This window comes from Perca fluviatilis, chromosome 6, assembly GCF_010015445.1.
Source record: "Perca fluviatilis chromosome 6, GENO_Pfluv_1.0, whole genome shotgun sequence".
NCBI classification, from domain to species: domain Eukaryota; kingdom Metazoa; phylum Chordata; class Actinopteri; order Perciformes; family Percidae; genus Perca; species Perca fluviatilis.
The window spans coordinates 5,341,855-5,366,601 of NC_053117.1; the positions used below are offsets into that span (position 1 = coordinate 5,341,855).

The following is a 24,747-nucleotide window of genomic DNA, read 5'->3' on the forward strand; positions in this document are numbered from 1 at the left end:
CACACTCGGCGGTTTGATTTAGATTCCTCTTACTCTTTCAGTGTTGTTTTGTCATCTGCAGTCTGAAATATGTCGAGCAGAAAGAAAAGTGTGTTTGTTTTGTTTCTCTTTCTGTTTCTTTTATTTATTTTTTTTGCTTTTGTGCCAGCCTGCCTCACTCGACTCTTTTCTGGGGCCTTGTGTTGTCTTATTTTTTTTCTCTGATGAAGTCTGTTTCATCTCGCAAGCGATTTGGCTCGTTTCTGAGTCCAATTTCGCTCCCGCTTCACCGTGCACCCCCCCACCCCCTCCTCACATTCACACATTTCCCCAAACTGACGCGCCGCCTTCACACTCCAAACAAATCAATTTTTTCACTTGCCGCACTTGGAACGCCACAGTGAAATGCGGCAACTCGAAGCAGCCCTGAAAACGTGCAGGCTGTTTGTTAATGTTCCTTATCCACCATGGCAGGATGAGGTCAGACCCAGATTCTCCTACCTGGGTCTGTGTGTGTTGCTGCCTGCCTGTATAGCCTGTACAGTATGTGTGACTAGGGCTTAGAGGAGATGGGGGAAGACGGTGGTGGGTTTAGGTTAGCAGCAGCCCTGCAGGTCAGGATCCGGGCCTTGTCTCCATTAGTTTACCTGTCACAACTCCCTGCCCTCTGCTCCCTCTCCCCTCTCCTCTGCCTTATTAACTAACCCATCTCTCCCTCTTTCTCCCCCAGTCTGGGTCACTGTATGTATCCCTCTTTCTCTGTCATGCTCTCTCTCTCTCTCTCTCTCTCTCTCTCTCTCTCTCTCTCTCTCTCTCTCTCCCTCTATTCAAGAATGATGACTAGGGTGCAAGCTAGGACAGCAAGTGTTTGTGATAGACCCTCCAATTGTCTGTTTTCCTGCCATGGTGGAAAACATGGTGGTTGGGAGAGGGCGAGCAGAGATTTTAAGGAGGTTTTTGTTGTGTGTGTGTGTGTGTGTGTGTGTGTGTGTGTGTGTGTGTGTGTGTGTTTGTCTAACTAAGCTCTGTATGAGAGCTATTCCAAACATCTCCTCTAAGTGTGTCATCAGCCTTGACATGTAAAAAGAAAACTTGTGTCTACTTTGAGATCGCGCAAGCTCTGACTGTTGCAAAAGAAAAAAAAAAAAGCAGCTCTTCTAGCGTGTAGCCATTAGCAGGGGAAAATGGCAGCTCTAGTCTAGTCTTCAACAGCTGCTGGGTCTCCATCTGTAACCCTAATTACCCAGCAGCACCCCAGGAGTAGCTCAGCAGCAGGATCCTCCTATGGAAGAGGTATTGATTACATCAGTGTGTCTATACCGGACAGTATGTTTCCCTGGGGGCCGCCAATATGTGAAACTTAAGCCCCAGCACTTTACCGCACACTGGGGTGCTATCTTTGGACAAATAGTCCACTAAGATCTTACCCTGTTGCTTTCACCCTCCCTGTGGGGGAGATGTCACTTACTCTGGAGATCATTTAGAGATACAATTTGCTACAGAGTAGGCCAAAATGAAACGGTAAATTAAAAATAGATGGTGGTCAAACCATGTTTTAGATGCCGTGCATTTATAGTGAATATCAATAAAATGATTAGTTGATAAATCAGTTCTAATTTAATAATTGAATTGATACAAAATAATTAATATTGATTTTGATAATCAATTGATCATTTAAATAATTTATCGGAAAAAAACATACTGCAATTATTTGCTGCTTGCTGCTTCTCAAGTGTGAGGATTTGATGTTTTACATAGTCGTAAATTAAATATCTTTGGGTTTTGGACCAAAATATGTCATCTTGGGCTCTGTGAAATAATGATGGGCATTTTTCACTATTGTTGATATTTCACAGACAATGAATGAAAAAAGACTTAAAGATTATCGACAAATGAATCAATAATTATAATTGTTGCTTAAAGCCTTAATGGGCAACGTTTTCAACAGTTCTGTGTGGACAGAATCATCTACATCAGGAGTGTCAAACTCATTTTCCCAGAGGGCCACACTGGAAAAAGAGAATCACATCAAGGGCCAGACATGGAGAGTTTATTGACTTTCTTTTGTTTCATTGAAAATGTCAAATATCTTTGACTGTATTACTGCACGTCGCTTTTTTGACATTGCTGTAGTGCTGTACTCATTTTTGTATGTTTTTTTCCCCCCCGACTTCTTTATGGCTTTCTCAGGCATTTTTGTCACCTTTTTATTTAAATTGTCGCCTTTTCTGACATTTTTTTAATGCTTTTTGTTGCATTTTTGTTGACATAAAGCCCTACATAAGTCAGCAAAAATGTTCCTTAGCCATCATAGAATTTAGCAAATCAAGCAAAAACCTTTTTTTTTTTTTTTTAGAACAATCTTTCTGCCTAAATATGGAATTTCTGGGTCTCAGAGTTGGCAAATCTGCCAAATTCTGCTTTGAGTGTCGCGTAACCACAGTTAAAAAAACACCCCTGTTTTTGGCGCACAACTAGGTGGGCCAAAATGTATTGTGAACCTAAATTGATATGCGGGCCGGATCATAATCTGCAAGGGGCCAGATTTGGCCCACGGGCCTTGAGTTTGACACGTTTGATCTACATGAAACATGATTCAGCCCATATGCATATTAAAATGCACATGGAATGTATTATATTTTTTATTATATTATATATTTTTGGTTTAGGAAATTTGAGTTTTTACTTTATTATTTGTTCCATGCAATGAAATTCCTGTGACATGCTGTGATGGTACAATGTAATCGTTTTAAGAACAGGATGCTTCAACATGTAACCATGACGAGAAGAAGAAATGTGGTGGTTGATTGACGATCTAGTTCTCTGGCAGTTGTTGATGAAGACATATTTGTTTCCAGCCGTTGCCACCTATAGAATACCACCACACGGAAAGGCTAGCTGCCTCAGCAATCTTTGCTGTCGGAGGGTATTATTTGACATTATGAAAATGGCTGCCGCATTTGCATGAAGCATGTGAACGTCTTAGTCTAAACCACAGCTTGTAATACTCATACCGACAAACCCCTGTATTTGCAAAACACTTGAGGAAATATGATACGTCGGCAAAGATGTTTGTTCTACCCCTTTCATGGAACTACATTGCAATGGCTGCCTATGTCAAAACAGTGAATGAGGTATGGCAAACGGTTAGGAGCTGTCAATCTCCAATTGTTGCTTTGCTTCTTGAGTGGGGAGTGAAAATGGAGATGGAGGACGAGGAAAAGAAAAACATGCAGGCTCTTTCAGCCCACTGTCATGCCACTTAGGATTTGTTGAAGGATTTTCACCCAGCTATTTCCCTTCCATTGAGAAGTAATCAGTACGGCACTGAAAGATAATATTATATCCACTTAGAGACATGTGGGCTTTATGCATGTTCATACATGAAATGAGGCTGGAAAGCATTGCCTCTGTTTACATTGCCGAGCACTCACTCCCTCCATTTCTGCTTGGACTTGAAGCTTCCTGGCAAAAGCTCCCTGTCTTTTTGTCTCTTACATCTCTCTCTCTCTCCCCCTCTTTCTCTCTCTTTCTTCACTACCTCCTTTCCTCCCATTCTTCATGGATTGTGAGCCAGTTGGTGGGCTAATAGAGGATGCTTTCCTGTGGGGCGCCAAAGTGATACTGTTCAGGCGTTATGCAAGCTTAAGTAAAGCTGACACGCTGCTCGAGAACTCCAGCCCACACTGAGCTCCACAGCAGCCCATGGAGAGACTCTGAAAAGGTCTTAAAGGTATGGGAGACACAGGGAGGCTGCCATTGTCCTCCCACCGCTGTGCTGTGATGTGGGAAGCAGGAGTTAAGTCCTTTATTAGAAGTGGCAGGCGTTGTCTCCAGTCACCTCGATAATTGCAGCACCACGTCCACTGCCGTAATCAATTGAGACAGCTGCCGCTGAGGCGTTCAAGTCCATCAGGCAGGCGTGTCATGCTAATTAATGAAATGATAAGGCTAGTGCTTGCAGCATTGCACAAATAACTCCTGAAGGCTCCCCTTTTCTTTCAAACACAAAATTCATCCTTAAAGTTCAGATGGCCCCCCTCCCTTTCCCTGCCTGTTGGCTGTCTGTCTACAGCGGCCTCAGGGAAAGAATGGTCACCAGGGTCGGTGATGGGTCAGTGACAGTGAAAGGGGTCAAATTCCTGGCTGGCAGGGTGGGCCGTGTCAGAGGGGCCATTAGACTTGAGCTTTTCTGTTGAAATTTCCAAGATGTCCACCCTTTTATTTGGGAGAGCCCAGTGGCACTGACCTCAGGTGACCTGGCTGTGTTCAGAAGAAGCCGAGACCGATGGCAGTCACGGAGCACAGGAGCTCTGCAGGGGGATGGGCCCTGATGGAGGTTCGGTAGGAGGAACAGTGAAGTGTGAATGTGGAGGCGTCCTGCTTGTCTGCAGCACATTATAGCCAGGGGTTAATGATGGTTTAACATTGCTTTTGGAGCACCACTGGACCGTATATGACACAAAAGGATTGGGACAGTCCACATTTGGGCCTCTGTCGTTCTCACTCTTTCCTCTCCAATTTAAAGACGTGCTCAACGTCATTTGCCTCCCTTCCACAACACTGGCATATGTGCCACGAGAGGTGAATGGCATATGTGTCCTGCACCATATGGCTGCTGTTTGAATTGGGATCCGATATGCACAGGAAAAAACGGATTCATCCGGCAGCTTGAGCTGCCAGCTCTCTGAAATGAACATTAGGTTCTCAATTTATGCCTGGGCTTTGACTGTAAACGTGTTAGAGCTTAACACCCATCCCCAGTCTGCTGCCATCTACTCCTTTTGTCAGCTGCGGCGAAGAGACAGAGCGAAATAATTGAAACGTGCCAGCTGTCCCCACTCTTTAGCTATCTTGGCCAGCTTTTTCCTCGTCCAATCCCCCATTAACATCTCTGAGTGATTCTGCAAAAACGTCGCCTTGGCTCCCCTCGTTACCAGCTTGGAGATGCTCGAGGCAGATTAAATAGTGTGGAAGAAAGCAAGCTATTGCAAATTTCTCCTATGATTTTATTATTAGCACAATGATTCAACGCCGCTCAGCCCTTCTGTTGCTCTCGTACAAAATAATTTTGTTGAAATCACCCCACCTTTTTTTTTTTTTTTTAGGACAGAATACCTCACAGCAATGAAGTGTTGATTGGCAAGACTGTGGTTTCCTGCCTTCTGCCAGTATCTGTTATAGCCATCTTCCACAGTCACTCACTCGTGAGCTAAGCCTCGGCTCTGTGCAGATTGCTTGTCTAGAGAGGTACAAAAACCAAATCATTGTGAGCTCAACCGTCAAGAGCAGCAGAATATTCTGTCAACCAGAGCCAGTGGGGGGCGGATCAAGGCAGCGTGCATTCTCACATACCTTCTGCATCCTCCAACGTCTTTCAGCAGATATGCCGCTTTATTTAAATATCTGTCTGTTCGTGTCCTTATTTTATCAGTGCCTTGACTGTTTATGCCTTGGCAAAGCCATGAAAGGAGTGAACCGCAGTGTTTGCCTAGTAAATGAGAACACCCAGTGGCCTTAAGCGTCTCTTAGCCCCCCGACCCCCCTTGTCCCAGCAGAAATTTGCATACTCTCGTATCTAAGCTGAAAAGGCTTTTTGCATACTGGTTCTATTTCCCTGGCTGTTGTATATACTGGCAGATAGGCAGCAGTGAGCAGGTAATTTATGGAACACGCTTATTTGCATTCACAGCATTAGTTTGCCGAGGGTTTTAGTTGGAGGCCAAATGGGAATATTCTCCAGGGCCCTCGTCTCATTTATGAGGTTGTTGGGTCCATTTGCAGGTAGCCAGGTGTGTTTAAAATAAAGTGGTTAAACAAAGGCTTCAAAGTAAATGCTTTTTAAAGGCTACAGTTTTGCAACTCAAAGCATTTGAGAGCCAATGCGTGTGTTGCTGTCCTTCAGAAATATCCCGGTCACATGTTATCCTTCATCGAAATCTCTTGGATGATGACACCCAGCCCATCCTAGTCCAGCTCAAGGCCAAGCCATTCCACACTGGCCAGCCATTCAAAACCTAGGCCATCTGGGCCACATAGGACCAGATCGGTGCCAGCTCTCCAGATGTTCCGTAGGGAAAAACAGTCACAAGTGAAGGATATTGGAGGCAGGAACAGCTGTGTAGCGACACCGTGTTTATCCCAGATTCCCAGCTGGACACATCAGTCATGACCAGCGATTCCCAGTGGCCTGTTGTCCGTCTGCTGCCTTAGTCCCTGTGTTCCCTCCTCTATCCACCCCTCCAACCCCAACCCCATATCACTGCACACCCAGGCACGTGTGCACGGGGCCCAATCCCCCTGAGTAAGCAGGCCCACAGGAACTATAAAAAGATCAATACTGGGATGAGATGTCATCTGGTGCGCAGACCTGCCAACACCCCAAAGGGAATGTCCCTGTCCCCCTGGTGCACTAACCCAGCTTACGGGAGACGTGAGGGGGCCACCCCCCACCACCGGGCTGCCCTCCAACCTGCCTGACTCACTCGCACCATCTGCTCAGGTTTGCGGGGCAGGGCTGCTTCAGGACAGCACTTTTTTTGTACACTTGTAAGGCATTTGTTTCACATGAGTGCCTGTGGCTCGCCTACTGTTTTCCTCAGTATGTGATTGCGGGGAAAGGGAAGTGTGATCCAAGTCCTGAGGAACAGATGATCAAAACTTTGACGAATTTGGCAGTTTGTTGAAATGCTTGAGACTTCAGTTGACAGTTGTGCGGTTTTGCGGCGAGGGAACATTGTTTTTTGAAAACTAGTGATTTTGCTACATATAGCCCTTAGGTGACATGTGTCAGACAGGCATTGCTGTCTACTTGGTATCACTGCGTATTGGTACACTCAAAATGGCTGCTGCTCAAACAAAACGGAGACAAAGCAATCTATTAGGTAAGAGTATTCACAGCAACTGAACTACCATTAATTGTTCACTACTTTGACAGTTGACAGTTTGCTGCTAAAGAAGCTTCAGGTTAAAGGGCTATCACACAATAACTCTGCATTTCATTTTATATCGACATAATAGATCCTAGAATGCTAGTTGCCATCACTTCTGAAGCAAAAGAATAATTAAAATGATTTACCCTTTTGTTTTCTCCAATACATATGGTCTGATTTTTTTTCCCCTTGTGCTGCCCTTCACTAAAATGAAGACGTTGGAGCGGATGTGTGTGTGTTGTGTGTTGTTTGTAATATGCCCACACTGAAAACTTTTTTTTGTGTGTCCGCTTCTGTTGTGTGCGTGCGTGTTAGCTTGCAGAGGGATTTTAATGAGCGATGTGTTGGTCGGGGCTGATACCTCCCTGCCTCCATTAGAGCCCATTAGAATCATCATTAAGATAACCCGGCGCTCACTGTGGCCCTGCCTTCCCAGCATTAGTTTTAGAAACCCCTCTCTCTCTCTCTCTCTCTCTCCTAGTGGTCGTAGGGAGACTTCCTTCAGTATCACTCGCCTCTCATTGTGTCTGGGAGAACAGGTTGCCACGGCAACACTACCCAATGGCGACATTTCGACTGTGGATATTTGCTTCATCGCCTGTTTGTCTGTCTGTGCCCGTCTCTCCGTCTATGCCTTCACTCTTCCTCTTTGTCTCTCACTTGCGGGGACGGGAGCCTGACAGTTTAATCCAAATCCCAGACCCCTATAAATCTGGAGGTCTATATACGCCTGGACCCTGGAATTCATTTGAAAATCGTGACACCTTAGCCAGCCCCAGTTCTCCCATAAAACGCATGGGGCGAGGGAGGGGGGTGCTCAACAAATAAAAAAATAAAAGCTCTGCCCTGCCTTTTTATTGGTCTTTTTATGGGTGTTAGGATCCTTGAAAGATTAAGCAGGCTGTTAATAGGGACTGGATATTCCATTAGTGGGCTGCATGTCGAGTTCTCACTGGCTTGACAGCAGCTCCCGGCTCTTCTCATTTTTTTTGTTACCGTCGAAAGTGCCCGTGGAGCTTTTTTAATTGAGGCACTAGTAAGCCTTCTGACTGAAGTACTGCTGCATCTTAGCTGTAGATTAGAGCCGCTTAGAGAGCCTCATCTCCACCAGGCTGTCTTCTCTCTTCCTGTGTCTCTATCTTTCGCTATCTGTGTGTGAACACTTTCTTTCTCTGATTTTCTACGCATGCAATGTTTCTGTGTTTAAAACCAAATTCCACCACTAGCGTCTTTGACGAAGCTATAGTAGCTATTGTATTTGTAGCACTATACCATCTCCTCAAACTCAATTTCTTGGTTGCCTTTCTTTTAACTCTGAGTGAAGTAGAAGATGGCCAAATGCATTTTTCTTTTTCATTAAGATTCATAAGTGCTCTGAGATTCTTTGTACGTCAAGGGTGTCGAGATGCTGCATTTTCTGCCACTTTGATTTTCCTGCTACAATAGCATATATAATTAGTCATTAAATTGCAACAGCCTAAGTATGAAAGTCGTTATTCAGTGGAATGCTGATTATAAAAGCTTCATGTCTGTTGAAAAGCCCCCTGATGAATGGTAAAGACAAAGTGGCCGGGTTCAGAGTGCTTTGCTGTGTGGTTTCCCAAATCCCCTGAAAGATCAGGAAGGGAGGATGGAAAGGCGCTGTAGCAGAGAGGCCAAGATAAAGGGCCACGATCTCTCCTCACAGCACAATTGAAACATAATTATTTCATGCCAGATTGTGTGCTCAGCAAAGCCCTGAATAGGGGCCGACATTTAACTTTAATTAGCTGTGATTTATTCATACTGACTGGATCGCGGGAAGAAATTGGATCATCTGATTATAGTCTAGCATGAAAATGACCTGATTAAACACTTAATGGAACCTAGGGAGAGGGAAACAAGAGGAACCTTGGGCAGACGACATTGGGGGACAGTATTATATCAGAGAACAGAGAGCTTAGTTTTACTCATCATTGATCATTTGTATCCTTTCAATACACAAAGTAGCAAACAGCTATGCTTGTATGTCTATTATCTGATTTAGGCATCAGATGTTTTTGAATCAAAAGAGGAACTAGCTTGACATCTGAGATTGCCAATACATAATTTACGCCATCAGATGAACTATTTTCAGAAAGGGGATTTACACATTTTCTTCTTTCTTGTCTTCTCAGGTGTGCCAACGAATGAGAGTCCCGAGTCCAAGACTTGTAGCTCGGCCAAAGTATCGGGGCTCCAGCGCAGCCAGGAGCAGAGCATCAGCGAGGTGCCCTTCACGCCTCCCGTGCCCAGCCCCACCCCAGCCTCGGCGCCTACGGGCTCCCCTGCCCCCGCTGCAGCGGCGGCCCCCCCAGAGCCCCCTAGGTCGTGCCTCCCCACCCCGCCTCCCCTCAGTGTCAAGAGGGAGCAGCAACCTCCGCCCCCTGTCCCTACCCCTCCCCTGTTGAGGGCGCCACCCCACCCCCACCCTCACCCTCACCCCCACCCCCACCCCCAGCCCCACCCACACTTGCACCAGGAGCCCCGTATTCTTCCGCCCCCACAGCACCACGCGCGGCCAGTAATCAGCCACCAGGTGCATCACCCCCTGCAGTACAGCAGCCTCCACGACATCAGGTACGTTGTTACACGTGCGCTTACAGGTACAAGACACGACGCATTTGTACTTCATTTAAAATGGCTGCCCACGAAGAATTATTGTAAACCAGCCAGCGAAAAAAAAAAAGCACACACTACGAGTGCATTCGTGCAATAACTGTAACACACTGATGCTGTGTTAGTGGCATATACAGCAGCATTTCAACTTTAGTTGGTCAGCTGAGGTATGCCTGTGTAATGGTGCGTTCAGTTTACTTTGGAAGTCGGAAGCCGTAGGTGGAAATGATGTCACAACCGAGTGTGTGACGTCAAAACAAGTTCCTTCCCGAGGCTACGGTATTTTGCAGAGGCACCGTTACTCCATCCAAGAAGATTGTGATTGGTTTAAAGAAATGAACACCATTGCAAGACCCTCCTCCGCAGCGCCGTGGAGGAAGGTCTTGCAATGGGCGACTACAGCCGAGCTGACCGCGTTCCATTTAACAAGTCGGACTTCGCAGTGGGATTTGCTCTAGCCAGGTTAGCCACTGTTAGCAATACCAGTTGATTACTTTTTTGTGCATACGAACAGCGTAACAACTTGTCCACGGATAGAAGTTGGACGGGACTGTGTGCACGACTGATTTAGTGAGTCACAAAGAAGACTATGTACAGTACAGGCCAAAAGTTTGGACACACTTTCTGATTCAATGCGTTTCCTTTTTATTTTCATGACTATTTACATTGTAGATTCTCACTGAAGGCATCAAAACTATGAATGAACACATATGGAATTATGTACTTGACAAAAAAGTGTGAAATAACTGAAAACATGTCTTATATTTTAGATTCTTCAAAGTAGCCACCCTTTGCTTTGTTATTAATAAGGGAAAAAAACTCACCACTTAACCCTGACAAAGCACACCTGTGAAGGTAAAACATCAGGTGACTACCTCATAAAGCTCATTGAGAGAACACCAAGGGTTTGCAGAGTTATCAAAAAGCAAAGAGGGTGGCTACTTTGAAGAATCTAAAATATAAGACATGTTTTCAGTTATTTCACACTTTTTTGTTAAGTACATACTTCCATATGTGTTCATTCATAGTTTTGATGCCTTCAGTGAGAATCTACAATGTAAATAGTCATGAAAATAAAGAAAACACATTGACTGAGAAGGTGTGTCCAAACTTTTGGCCTGTACTGTATGTTACCACAGCAGTCACTACTGTTGATGCACGGAGCAGCCATGTTGGATGTTGAGCTTGAGGTACTGTGAGGTGCTCCGACTTTCCAACTCGGAAATCCGACTTCAGGGGGCGTGTTTCCAACTTTGAACTTCCCAATTCCAACGCACTATTAGCTCACTAGAAATCTCACTAAGGGAGCAGAAATGTTGTATCCAGGGAGCGGTGTTCACTTTCACTGTTTCACCTTTTTGTACCTAATCAGGGTGTTACATCTCTTCCTTTCCCGGTTGTCCTTCGGGTCCCAGTGACCAAGGACAACACAAGGTTATGTACTCCGTTACTTTGTTGAGAATTGCTCTCTAAACCCTGTTTCTTGTAAAGTAAGTAAAGTTTATTTTAGAACACATTTAAACACAGTTTAAGCTGACCAAAATGCTGTACAAACAAAACTAAGGTGCTGTATTAACCCTTGTTTAGAGAGTCTCAACAAAGTAAACGAGTTTAGTTTGGGTCTGGACAAGACAACACAAAACATTTCCTGCCAGTCTAGTGGAGATGGCACTAAAATAAACTGCAGCAATTTCCAAATTAGTGGAATGTAGTGCGATGCGTCAACGTAATGTACAATTCTACACAACATTGATTGTTTTCATGCGGATATTGATTTTCCGCCACTTGTAAACTTGCATTAACCAGCTGTCAGATTTACTGTTTTTCATTAAGCAACACTTTGGAACATACAGCACATTCAGCTGTCTCCCGTTTCCCCTCATCTTCTCAGAGTCTGCCCTCACCTTTTGTATTTAAATGTCAGAAATTGTTTTTGGAAAATCGTTCTTATGTTGTCAAAGCAACGTGTCAAAGATATTCTCAGTATAGCTGAACTAACACTGAGCTAAAAACAAAGCAAGTGAACACACATATTGTATACAGTGTATATATTTACAACAAATGTACATGAAGATACCACATATAAACAAGCAGCACAAGGTAGTAGTACTTTCCCTGAATGTATCATACTGTTGGATTCATACTGAAGACTGTAAATGATTAAAATACAGTATGCATTCAGGCGCCTGGGTAGCTCACCTGGTAGCCCATATATAGAGCTTTACTCCTCGACGCAGAGGCCGTGGGTTCGACTCCGCCCTGCGGCCCTTTGCTGCATGTCATTCCCCCTCTCTCTCTTTTTTGTCTTCAGCTGTCCTATATAAATAAAGGACTAAATTGCCCCAAAAATTATTAATTTAAAAAAGAAAATACAGTAAGTGTTCATTTGCATTAATGAACTATAATTCCTTTAATGGAGAATTGTATTTTTTCCCTTTGTTTCCCATTAAATCTTCAGCCACCGCAGCAGTCCATTGGGTCTTCCCAAACAGCACTTGCCTCCATCCCCTCACCACCACGTCAGCGGGCTCCCATCCTCAGCCCCCGCCTTGCCTCTGTCTATAGCCAATCTCTCTACCTCGCACTATTCCTCCCTACGGAGCCCGGCCCATCGCCATCCGGCCATGTTTGCAACCCCAGCCACACTGCCGCCACCACCGACCTTACCGACCAACAGTTTAGTGGTGCCTGGGCACCCCGCCGGCACCCCCTACCCAGGTAAAGCCGCGCATCTCACATGCTAGATGCTAGCTTCAGTGCAGACACAAACTCTGAGGAAACATGGTAGCTTTAGGAGGACCAACAGTGGCTTTCAGCTTTTTCATGTAATTAGTTAGATAACGCAATTTTGAAAAAATAGGAAATATATGCAAAGTGTGGTAATGTTTACTAAGTTCCGACATTTCTTTATCAGACGTGTCCTTATTAAAAGATGTCAGATTTTCCTAAAGATCTGAAGCTTTTTCTTAAGCTGCATCTTTGACTACTGATGTGTACTAGCATTCTGTAAATATACACTCAGAATACAGGCTGTGTAGCAGTTCAAATAGTGATGTAGCCATTTTTATTTTTCAGCCTCACTCTACTGTATTCATGTTACAATTACAGATCTAAGAAAACAAAATATTTCCGTATGCATAGCATGCTACAGTACCAATGCATACTAACTGGAGAACTAGTCTTCAACATGTAATAATTAGCAAACTATGTGTTATATGATGTTGAAAGTGTTCACATATAATTTGCTGATCTGGTAAGTGCCCATTTATTACATTTCTTTAGGTATTTATCCTTTGATACTGCACAGCACAGTATATGTTTTATATTTCTAATGATGACTGTGCTCATTTTTTCATTGTTTATTTCCTCCTTTACTGATTTTATACATGGAGCTGAAAAGGCTGTTACACTGGCAGACTTAATTTTAAAAAGGAAAACATATTTTACACGAGTCCTTTTGTCTTGTGATATAAAAAGATTGCTTTGGATTTGCCTTCGAAATCCCAGTTTTATAAAAATCAGTTTCAAGAGTCGGATTTCAAAGTGCCTATGCATAGTGAATAATAAATGATAATTTTGCATAAATCTCAAAAGTACTGTATGTAGCCCATGACATACTAAAGCTTGTAGAAATACAGTAAGCCATTTAAAGAGCTCTTTCCCCCAAAAAAAGCATATTCCTTTATTGTTCTGGCTGTAAATATCAGGAAAGCAGTCCAGTTAGTGAAGCGGCCACAGATACTGTACCTCAAATAACCTAATTTGAAAAATGTCCAAAGGGCCTCACAAGCCAATCACCCGTGTGCAGCACAGGGTGGAAATAAATCTGATTTCATTGTAAAAGAAAACGCAAAAGTAAAGTGAAAGTCTTATTTTCACTGGTGGCGAACATCATACTTTAATTTCTAAGATGGACTGTCTTTATTGTAGCTTAGTAATTTTAGAAGGGTGAGGTCACCGTACGAAGGCTTGGATACTACACTGGAAAATGTCAGCTATCAAGTGGACAATCATCACAGCTGGAGACATCTTTGGTGTACTGAAAGCAGCACTTTAACAGTCACATGTTGAAAAATGGTGCACTCAGTCAGCAATCTGATGCAACCTCAACAACCAGAATAATGTCTTCCCCTGCCAACAATATGCCATTTGTAACGATTTGACAATATTTTCTACGATTTCGCCAAAACGAGTACTGCAATAGAAGGAAACAAATGTCTCCAGCGATGATGGGTGTCTCTAAAATATGTAATAAATATGCCAGTGCATTAATTTTCTAATAGACAGTCCTTCCAGAAAAGGAAGGACAGTTTTTTTTGTGATTGTTGCGGGCAAAAATCCGTGATTATGCGGCACGTTTTCTTAAAAAATGCGATGGAATATGCAATTTTATGCGATGAAATTGCGGGAATTTGCAAAAACTGCGGTTTGATGAACAAGAGAAAAAACGGTGATTCCCCCAACACTCTGCTTTTCGGTGATGTTCACGTCGCGTAATTACGTCACTTCATAACGTTCCCATGGCAACAGGGAAAAATTGGTTGCTCTTGTGTGAAGTAAACGCAAAATCTTTTTTATGAAATCATGCAAGCCTCGCATATTTTGCGCGGAAATTGGCAATTTATGCGGCGAAAGTGCGGCATATTTGAAAAAATTCGTCCCCGGCATAAATATGCGGACTTTGGCTGATTATGCATTGAATTACGCGATTGCATAATCGCATTTTTCTGGAGGGACTGAATAGAGGGCAAGTGTGTGTGTGTGTTTGTGTGTGTGTTTTCTGCTGGGATGACTCTTGGTTCTCTCTTGTCTTTAGATACCAGTGGTTTTTAAAATTAAAAAACCAACCAATCATGTATTGCCAGCCTCATTCGGGGATTCTGATTGGCACATTGTCACAGGCAACTCTCTTACCACCACCAATGAGTCCCCACGTAGAAAACCCTCACAGCATGAGCTGGAGAAACAGAGAATGCCAGGTGACTATTTTCTCTTCTCTTCTACCCTTGTTGTGAAGACTGACTGGGCGCCCGTGCCTTTTTTTTTCTTGTGTCCCCCACTTCCCTCTCCCTGCCCCCTTTTTTTTCTTCTTTTTTTTTTTTTTGGTTTGGTTTTCCTCGCTCTCCTTTCTTACAGAGCATGACCTCCTGAGGCAGGAGCTGAACAACCGCTTCCTGGTTCAGAGTTCAGAGCGGGGCCGGGGGCCGTCCGCCTCACCGCTGGCCCCCGTGTCGCTCCTGAGGGCCGAGTTTCACCAACACCAGCACATGCACCAGCACCAACACACCCACCAGCACACCTTCACGCCCTTCCCCGCCAGTCTGCCCCCGGCCGCCATCCTCACCCCGCCCACCGCACCCCCCATGGTGCGAACCCAAGCCAGAAATGTGAGGATAAGTAAAACAAAATAAAATAAATAAATAAAAAAAAGCTCCAGTAACTTCCCAACCACCCACCCACCCACCTGTCACCCCTCCCAATCTCCTCTGTAAATCAAATCCTCCCTTTTTTTTCTTTACTCCAAAATTCACCAACTATAAGTCCCATAGATGGAGGAACCTGTCCCTTCCGAAAAATATGATACTGATTCAGTTTGAATTTTGCTCTTTGATTTCTGCATACTGTCCTGCCGCTAAAGTCTGAGAGCTAATGAGAAGCTGGGAGCAACACATCTGTTCCACTCTAATAAGGACAAATGCTGGCTGCCAACTCCCTGCCACACAGACACACACACACATACACACACACACTAGCATGTCTTCTAGTTCATCCACATACATGCCAGTTGCTGCTCAGGTTGGTCAAACTCGACCAAGAACATGTATATTTTAATGCTTTGCAACTTCTTCATTCATAGTGGAATTTGATATAAACTGTACATTCACACTATGCATCACTTTTCATAAAGGCCATTTTCTGACTCATGGCAAGTCTGCCTTACAGGCCAACATGACCAAATTTCATTTCAATTATTCACTCTCACTTAAACTTTGACATAGATTTTGCTGTTCAGTGCTGAGGATCAAAATTGTCTGAAGGCTGGCTTTTCAATGGTTTGCATATGGATGTGTTTTAAATGTTTCATTTGCCTGTTCACAATGAGCAACAAAGGCCGGATGTGTGTGTGTGTGTGTGTGTGTGTGTGTGTGTGTGTGTGTGTGTGTGTGTGTGTGTGTGTGTGCGTGCGTGCGTGCATGCATGTGTATGTGTGTGTGTGTGAATGCATTCCTGCAGACTTGTATATTTGTGTTAGTTCCGTGCGTGCGTGCGCGCGTGCGTGCGCGCGTGCGTGCGCGCGCACATAACTCAAATGCAACCAGTTGGTTAAATGACCTCATTGCGGATGAAGGGGGGATGACATCACTGCAAAACTGTTCTGATAATGTTTGTAATTGCTTCCGTGCTTTGACTGCCATCAAGTCTTTTTTTGGGGGGGGCGGGGGGGGGGTCAAACACTTGCAGCTCTCAGATTAGTACAGAGGAAAAAAGCTTATGACTATTCATCCATCATTTCAAATGCACAGCAATCTCTGACAGTGGATTCAGACGGGGCCTCCATTTGTAGCTTTTTGGCATTAGTCTAATAGATGCAATCCATCATGTCATGACCTCTGATTAAGAGCCCGTGGTCCCATTAAGGCCCCGCTGCAAGATTACCCCCATCCTGTTTATTAGAAATCAAAGCTCTGGTATTTATGGCACAGTCTCAGATAAGTACAGAGACCGTTTAGACGGTTCTTCAGCCAGCACACATGCTGTAATCTGGTCTGCTGTTCATTCCTGACATGGTAGGAATTATATACACTACACATTCGTCTCTTTGAAGATGAAAGAGGCGATTTTCCTCATCTCGCTAATGCTGGCATTATGTAGCGTGTGATGTACATACCTCCCCCGTCTCTTGTTGTGTTGTTACGATGAGATTTGAGACTGCCATTAATGTCCTCTACTGTTTTTTCCCCCTTTTAATTGAAACTGTGTTATTATTTAACTTATGCCTTTTCCCCTCCCTCCCTCCCTTCCCTCGGTAACAGTGCTGTTTTTCTTCTCTTTGGTGCTTGCTTAGAGAGGAAGGAGTAATGATGATGTTGTGTTTGGTTTTACTGTATTGTCATGAAAAGGCAAAAAGTATGGCCCTGTTGTGCATCCTTTCCCTCTCTCTCTGTCTCTCTTTTATTTTCTCCTGCTCTCTAGACGCCCCATGTCCTTTCAACTATGTAACAGTCCTTGGCTAATGGCTGTAATTAATGAAATTATGAAGCCTCTATTTTTGTTTATGGTTCAACGCCCTTAAGCAGCTGGCTTGCCAAATGGCCCCCTATGCCCCCGCCATGTCTTTGGACAAGGAATATCCTTAATTGTTATAAGATAAAAATTTTAACTTTAATTAGCCAAAGCTGTTCACTATAAAACTGTGACAAGCAACATAAATTACAAGGGCAAGAGTTTTTTTATTTTTTTTTATTTATTTTTTTACTAGGCCGTAAAGCGGCCAAAATCCCTCTCCCAGTGTCAGACATTAAACAGGTCGCGCTTTCAGAAATGCAGAGGAGCTGTTTAAAGAGCTCGGAAGCTGGCTCGCCGTTTCCTCTCAGTAGGCTGTCTGTCTTTGATTTGGGCCCATTATCGCCCACAAACGGAGCCGCCAACACCAGCGCTGCCGCTGCAGCCATTTTGCGCCCAGATGTGAACGGCCCTGCTTCACCAGAGGGACCCAAACCCTGCGTCTCCACCAGCCGCTTAGCCAACCCTTCGCCCGCTCCCTCCCTTCAACCACCCGTGTCGCTGCACACGCACACACAGAAACACTGATTCATACCCACTCATTTTCCTGTTTAATGTAAACCCCAAAACGTCTGCGCCTGCCAAGAGAGCTTTGTGAAAACACTCGCAAAAAGTACCTGCAAATGGTTTGTGTATTTGCGGAATAGGAATAAGTTACTGTCACTTGTAATTAGCCTGTTTCAAAATAGAGAGACAGTATTGGCTTGCGAACAGACATACAAAGTCCCCATTCATACATGGGGCAGCATTCTCCGTTCTCTCCCTCCCTCCCTTCTCAGCTTACTGAATAGATTTCCATGTGCTCAGGACATGATCAAAAACGACATTGTTTTTATACGGCAAATTCCAATTGGGATCCTTCTGTTAGGCAAAAGCTCTGCCACAGAAAAGGTTTCCTCGCATCAATTCTGCATATCACTTTAATGCTGATCTGTCCTGAATTAGCTCCTAACCATTGCAAATGTCATCTGCTCGATTCCGTTTCAATCATCAAAAGACAGACACGCAACAGGCTCCATATATTCTTTCCATGATTTAATGCACAGATAATTGGCAGGGTTTTTAGACTAAATTTTGATTTTGAAGTTTGGTTTTCTAACACCCAGAGCAAGCTGTGTGTCTCCACATGCTCCCATCTATACCATCGGGGCTTGTTGTATAAAAAATAAGCCATAGCAGTCAAAAGCAATTAGATTCACATTTCTACAAATTTTCCAGTGAATAGAAACAACTGGTCTGGTTTTAAAATGGTCTGATTCTCTTAGCTGGGACTCCACGCCCAACCTCTGGATGCTCAATTGGAAAATCATGCAGGCTGTCTTCATCTTGGCAGTGTGCTAAAGCGGTCGTATTGTTAGTAATTTAACCGCCTATCTGACCATGCAGTTTAACTAAACCCATGACCGGCGCGAGCCAGCTGCTTTACTCCAGGGCTTATTATTCTGGATCAAAACCCTGCTTATGAACAGTTACAGATGTTAATTATGTGTTTTGTTTTTGTGATGTAAAAATAATAAGACATTATTATTATTAAAGATGGCTTCTACATGAAGGATTTGGGTAAAGTAGATAATTTTGTTTCCTAATTCTATTCTTTCTTAATTCTTTCAGTTTGACAAATACACCCCCAAACTGGACAACCCATTCATCAGACATTCAAACGTGAGTTTCTTTTTGTTGTTCTAATTCACTTATTTGCATTTGGCAAATCAAATACTTGGCATATTTGAATGTTGCCGTGAGAGCATTTATTGTGGCTGTGGTTTTTGTGTGTGTGCATATGCCTGAGTCCTGTATGTATCTCTGTATGATTTCTCTCCCCAGTTCTTCCCTTCCTATCCCCCCACCATGCCAGGCATGCCCCCGCTGCTCCCACACTCAGGACCCTTCAGCTCGCTGCAAGGAGCCTTCCAGCCCAAGGTCAGCCCCACATCCCCACATCCCCACCCTCAACCCACCATTTACAAACAGAATTTAAGGAAGCATGGGTTCAATAGAAATCACACAAGCTTGTACACAGTTGAAATCTCCAAAAGTTTCAAATTATTTAAATGATTTAAAATGATAACCATGCTTTTTTTTTTTTTTGGCATGCTTTGACTTTTTTATTCTTAATAAAAATGACATGCACTAGTCTCCTTTTGTCAGTGTAAAAAACAATTGAAATGCACTACTGTACTGTATGTAAAGAGTCCCAAGACTTTGCATGGATCAAAAAGGCTACACACACTCACCATCACTAAAGCAACTAATTCAGTAACCAGAGACACAGTGCTGTAGGTTTTGGTTGGATGAAAAAACTGCATGTGCAAATAAGCACTATATGTGTGTCATAAAAAATATATTTTAATGGTATATCTGTAGAAAGAAAAAAAAGTAAAAGAAATTCACAATACACTTTCTTTAGATATTTTACCACAAAAAAATCCTTCTGCTGTCTGTCCTGGGTGGAAAAAAAAAGAAGCAGCAGAGCTCTGAACACCGAAGATGTGAGACAAGGATGCTAATAAACCTCACCTGGTCCCGTTTAAAATCCATAAATCCCTCTATAATACTCTGTCGGACTTGACTGGACCTGAACCCGGGTCAGACCCGAGCCGTGACAGGCCAAGCCAAAGATGAGAAAGCGATGTCTGTGTGTTTAGGGGAGCGAGGAAGGGGCCGTGAGGATGCCAGGGATGGGAAGGAGTGGGAGGGTGGGAGTCTGTCTGGCAGATGCCCAGCGGCTGTGACCCGGTGTAAGCCACCAACCAAAGCTGGCCCTAAATCCGCTGGCCCTATTCCCAGGGGGCTCTGTCGTGGAGGGGCCCTTTTTGTCCAAGGCCCCTCCAGATGGTTAAAGGAACAGTCTTATGCGTCCAAAGCCCCTGCTAAGTATTCTTGGAGAGGAGCTTTTTTTTTTGTTTGCGGGGGCTGGTGACCTAGGTCACCCTGCAGGATCTCGCTATCCCTGATGTAGCGATGGATTAATAAGGCTGATCTAGGCACTTGCCTCCAAGGACTTAGAGAGGAGATGGGGGATCAGAGATGTGTTACTCTGGCAGGGCTCAGTGCCTGCAGCATCATCGCAGTTTTATCTACTGACGTCAGCCATACAGTAGCAGCCGTTGAGGATTAGTGAGCTGTAGTGCTACTGAGGGAGGACGTAAGGTTCGAGTGATGCTATTGTCACTAGCGTATGTATGGATCGTATGAGAGGACATTGAGATAATGGCAGTGAAAAAGTTACTTGTACTGTATGTATTATCGAAATTACAATTAAAGAAAGCTATTTCTTTTTATGCTTTTAAGATACTCTTAAGCACTGCCTTTTGCGTAGATCCCATTTTGAGAATCATCACATGCAGTCAAAATGCCTGCCAGAGTATACTACCTAGTACTACTTATACTAGTAATGAACTACCGTAGATGTGGTTGATCACCATGTATCTCTTTCCCTTTGTCTCTCTTTCTCCCTGTCAGGCGTCTAATCCCATCGACGTTGCGGGACGTCCTGGAGCGGTACCTCACACACTCCTACAGAAGGATCCACGGGTAAGCATCCGGCCGATAGCGTCCCAGCCAGTCTCCTCTTCCTGTGTGTCTTCACTGCATTCCATTTTATCTATCTCGTGTTTATGGACACATTTATACAAGGTGCCTGAAAGTAAGAACATGCATTTTTTTTAGAACGGAAAGTCCCAGTGTGAATTGAGCCTCCCAACACTGGTGATTTTTCAGCCTGCTAAACTGTGCACATTTTGGCTATTTATCTGTATTGTTGATGATAATGATGACTGTCCGTTTGTCCATACAGATAACAGATCCATTCAGGACATCTGTTAGGGTAAGTGGTTGCCTTGTCCATCTTTTGTTAAATGTTTCATCTCTCTGGCCAGGCCACAAAGTCTAAAACTGCAAATTCTTCAGCAACTCTTGATCAAGGAAATTCAGGGCTGCATTTAAGGATAGCTTTGAGGTCTCTATTGGGCTAAAGTCAGGGTTAGATTTTCTTAATCCGTTGCCTGGTTGAAAAAATTCGGACGAGTTCCCACTTTGTAGTTTGGCCAGAAAATCTCAATGCCAGAATCCATTTTTAGCTCCCTATATCAAAGCCAGCAGGCTAACCTCAGTTTCTCTCTAAATTTTTAGAAACCTGGCAAGTGGTGCGCAGTGCATGTCCAGATCGCATGGCAGATCTACCACCACCAGCAGAAAATGAAGGTGCGTGAGATGGATAACGATGTCTTTCAGGAATCTTGCTGTCATGTAAAACCAGATACAGTATATTGGTAATGGAATAAGTCATAGTTAGAGCTTTACCTGTAAAATAATCTACCATGGTGTTAACTGAACGACCATCTGGGTCGGAAAAGGCAGATGACAAAAAAAAGGAACAGAATGATGTAAAAGTTAATCACAATACAAAATCCAACAAAAATGGTGTTATCTCTGACACAGCCTCAAAAATTCAGTAAGTAAAGGCTCTGTGAATGGCTCACTCCACCTAAAGAAAAAGAGGCAGATCATAAACCGTCACATTTATAGCACTCAGTGACAGAATTAGTAGTTGAATAGTTTCTATTGAAGATTTGAACACAGACAAAAAAAAAATGCTTGTGTGGAAAAACTCCCTGACAGTGGATGGTGTGGCCTTGCCATGGAGATCCTCTGCTGATGCCTCTGGCCGGGTGGTGTCAGTCCGTCTTGGGCTTTGAACCCCCGTTACCAAGGATTTAGTGTCCCTAATCAGCTTACATATATTTGTTAGAACACAGTTGGCCAGAATTGGAGACATGGAGCCATTGTTGATGTATCTGTCTTCCTCTGATCTCTCACCCAGAGTAGCCGAGGATAAATCCCCCTCACTCTAGTCGTCGGAAATGTTTGGTACTGTTGTCTACCGACCTAATTTTCTTCGTCTGTCTCCCTCTCCTTTTCTCTGCCTCTCTCGACTATAGCAAATGCAGCTGGATCCTCACAAACTAGACATGAATGGGAAGCTGGACCTGTTCAGTCGACCCCAAGCTCCAGGAGTGTTCCCAGGGTTTCCGTACACTCATGACCTGGCACGACCCCTCTTCTCTTCCACAGGTCAGTAGCGTCTCCCAGCACCCAATGCAGAGCGATGAACTGCACCTTTCCAAGACAAATTATTCGAAACACTCAAATTATCCCGTTCTCGAAGCCATTTTTTTGTCTTTATGCAAATGAGCATTTACGGCTGCATGTCGAAATTCTCCCTTCACCACTGTGATGAAATGGCATCAGGTTTTTTTTTTCTTCTCTCCTCTCATGTAATGCTCACTTAATTATAGTGCTTTTGTAGCAAATGTTTTGCCAGTAAAGGGAGTCAGATATGTCTATGAATATGGATGACTGTCGGTTAGGTAATTGACTGATTTTTCCCTGCGTTGGAGGGCAACAGAGAGGCGAACGGCCTTTGACTGGTAATTATGCAGTGGTGTGTCAGAGGCACTGCTGTAATTGGTTCTTTCATTAACAATTCATGGAATACGGGTGATGGTAACAGTGTTTTGTGTAAAGAGGCCAGCTTTTTGCACAGTCAGGAACTGACCTCAATAAGCAACTATAGACTCGCACACAAACACGCAGCAGCTGCAATAAAAGCCAAATATCAATGGCTAATTTGCTCAATGGCATTACTCAGCCATCTTTAAATTCCTCTAGGTTATAGATGTTCAACAAGTCTGTGATGCAGTTGCAAAAAAACACTCACATTTGAACTTTTAGGCTACATTTATACTGCTGCAATTTTTTTTTAATGCAGCGTTTTGAGCCTCAACTAGTTTAAACTAAAAACCGCATATCTAATGATTCACGTATACTGGGCATGTGCGTGCCGATGTAAACAGGAAGCAGCATGTATACTCTGCCAGGTTGGTGTTGCCATGGTAGTAGCTTTTAGTTGCAGAAAAGAGTAGAGCAGCGGCGAAAAATAAGAGGAGAGATTTCTTCTCTGTTTGGACCGACGAAGAGGTAGAACTGTCACCGAAAGGAACACGTGACTACAAGGCGACAGAAAACATAGACTGGGAGTCTGTCTGATGTTACTCTGCAGTTGGAAAATCATGGATGTATAAGTTAAAAATATAGATAATACGGTAACACTTGAAGGTATCTACATAAGAGTGACATGACACTGTCATGACACAATCATGACACATGAACCCTAACCCTAACTCTAACCATAACCCTAACTTGTCATGACAAAAAACGAATGACACTTACTAAAAGAAGCGTTGTGTCATAAACGTTTATGACTTGTTTATAATGTTTATGACACGTTCATGACAGTGTCGTGTCACTCTTATGTAGATACCTTCAAGTTAAGTGTAACCGAAAATACTTTGGAGAAAAAACAACAGTGGTGAAAAGTAAGACCAGGGATTTATTAGCTCGGACCGACGACGAGGTTTAGTATGTTAGTATGTTTGTTTATGTCTGCACCATTCACCAAGGCATATAAAGAATATAACCGTCTTATTGGATAATATTAATAATAACCCTTTTCCTCTCGGCTCCGATAGGCTCCGGCCACCCTGCTCCCTCTCCGTACGGCCATGTCCCCCACCCCAGCGGCTTCCTGCCTCCTAGCCATTTGGCAGGTAAGTGTAAGTAACCCCATGTTCAAACTTTTTTATACATTTATCTCCTCTTTCTCTCTGTCTCTCTCTCGCTCTCTCTCTCTTTTACACATGTTTTAAACACATTACAAGCCTTCAGGGTGTAATTTGAAGCCTATATATATTTTGATCTCAGGTTCATTTTGCCTTTGCCGGTTGCGGCACTTTTTGAGCAAACTCAAAGTGCATGGTAATGGGGAGTGTAGCCATCATAAAATCAGACAGTATGATTCAACCTTAAATAATTCCGTCTGGGTTCATTAAAAAGACTTAGTCTACGTAGTATTCAGTCTCCCTCTTTGTCTGGACAAACTATACACAGTGCAACAGCATATATGTCACTATTTTCTATATGCTTGCAAAGTATTTCATAGGAGTGAATAGGATGTATTTTTTATGCATTCATTTATTCTGCACCATTTTCTCAGAGAAACAGTTTTGGTTCAGAGTGGCAAGTTGATTTCATGGAATAAGCCCTTGAGTCACTTCATTTTGTGCTTATGAATACATGGTGCACTGAGGAGGAAGATTTAGCGAACCAAATTTTCCTGTCCAGGGAATTCATGTGTGAGGCAGAGGAGATTTCTTAATTGTTGTCTTTTTCTAATACATTAACAAGCCCCAGAGCTGAAAATCCTTAAACCCTAATCTGTTGATAAATCCTGCATTTCCTGATGGATTTTTTGCTGAATTAAAATGGGGCTGCAAATTATCAATTGATGAATGTTGTTCACTGACTTCTCAGGGTAAATGTTTGTGTTATTCCTATAAATCTGGAGGCTCTGGTCTGTGTCAGTGGAGCCCATCAGACGCCGATTCTCCAATTAAATCATTGTGGTCTGTCTAGCCTATTTTTTACAGCTTCTAATTCCCCTGTCCTTCCACTATTGTCTAATTTAAGCTCAGCTCCAACAACTCAAAAGTAATTTCCCCATCCAGCAGTGTTCTTCCACCCCAGCAGGGTCAGGGACACTCCACTCCAGTTAGTGGCAGTGAATCCAGCATCCAGGCGACCTGGCTACTGCAGGATTACCAGGCATAGAACTAGGGTGGCAGCGCTAAAAAAAAACACAGCTCGCTTGTAAGAGAAAAGCCGAGTGGAACGGGTTGGTGTTGGGGTGTGCACCGCTAGCCAGCCCCCCCTTTTGCTAATCCCTGTTTGGCATTTTACAGATCCTTTCAGTCGCTCCAGTTCCTATGGCGGCCTCGGCAACCTTTCAAGCAGTGCCTTCGGAGGATTAGGCAACCCCTCGCTTGGTAAGCGCTGGCCCCCTCTCCTCCTCCACCGC

General features: G+C 43.7%; 1 protein-coding gene across 15 annotated transcripts in view; it reads left to right on the forward strand.

Moving 5' to 3' along the window:
- Positions 1-24,747, forward strand: part of fbrsl1 (fibrosin-like 1) — a 317,636-nt gene that overhangs the window by 288,622 nt on the left and 4,267 nt on the right. For 10 of the 15 annotated variants that reach the window (XM_039802814.1, XM_039802817.1, XM_039802816.1 and 7 more), the window contains 11 exons: positions 9,068-9,509; positions 12,007-12,266; positions 14,685-14,935; positions 18,444-18,494; positions 18,657-18,752; positions 20,295-20,366; positions 20,629-20,658; positions 20,964-21,035; positions 21,773-21,905; positions 23,363-23,446; positions 24,632-24,715. In XM_039802814.1, the coding sequence (XP_039658748.1) occupies positions 9,068-9,509; positions 12,007-12,266; positions 14,685-14,935; positions 18,444-18,494; positions 18,657-18,752; positions 20,295-20,366; positions 20,629-20,658; positions 20,964-21,035; positions 21,773-21,905; positions 23,363-23,446; positions 24,632-24,715 (1,575 nt within the window). The remainder of the gene's footprint in view (positions 1-9,067; positions 9,510-12,006; positions 12,267-14,684; positions 14,936-18,443; positions 18,495-18,656; positions 18,753-20,294; positions 20,367-20,628; positions 20,659-20,963; positions 21,036-21,772; positions 21,906-23,362; positions 23,447-24,631; positions 24,716-24,747) is intronic. The other 5 variants (XM_039802815.1, XM_039802823.1, XM_039802827.1 and 2 more) reach the window with 5 other exon arrangements.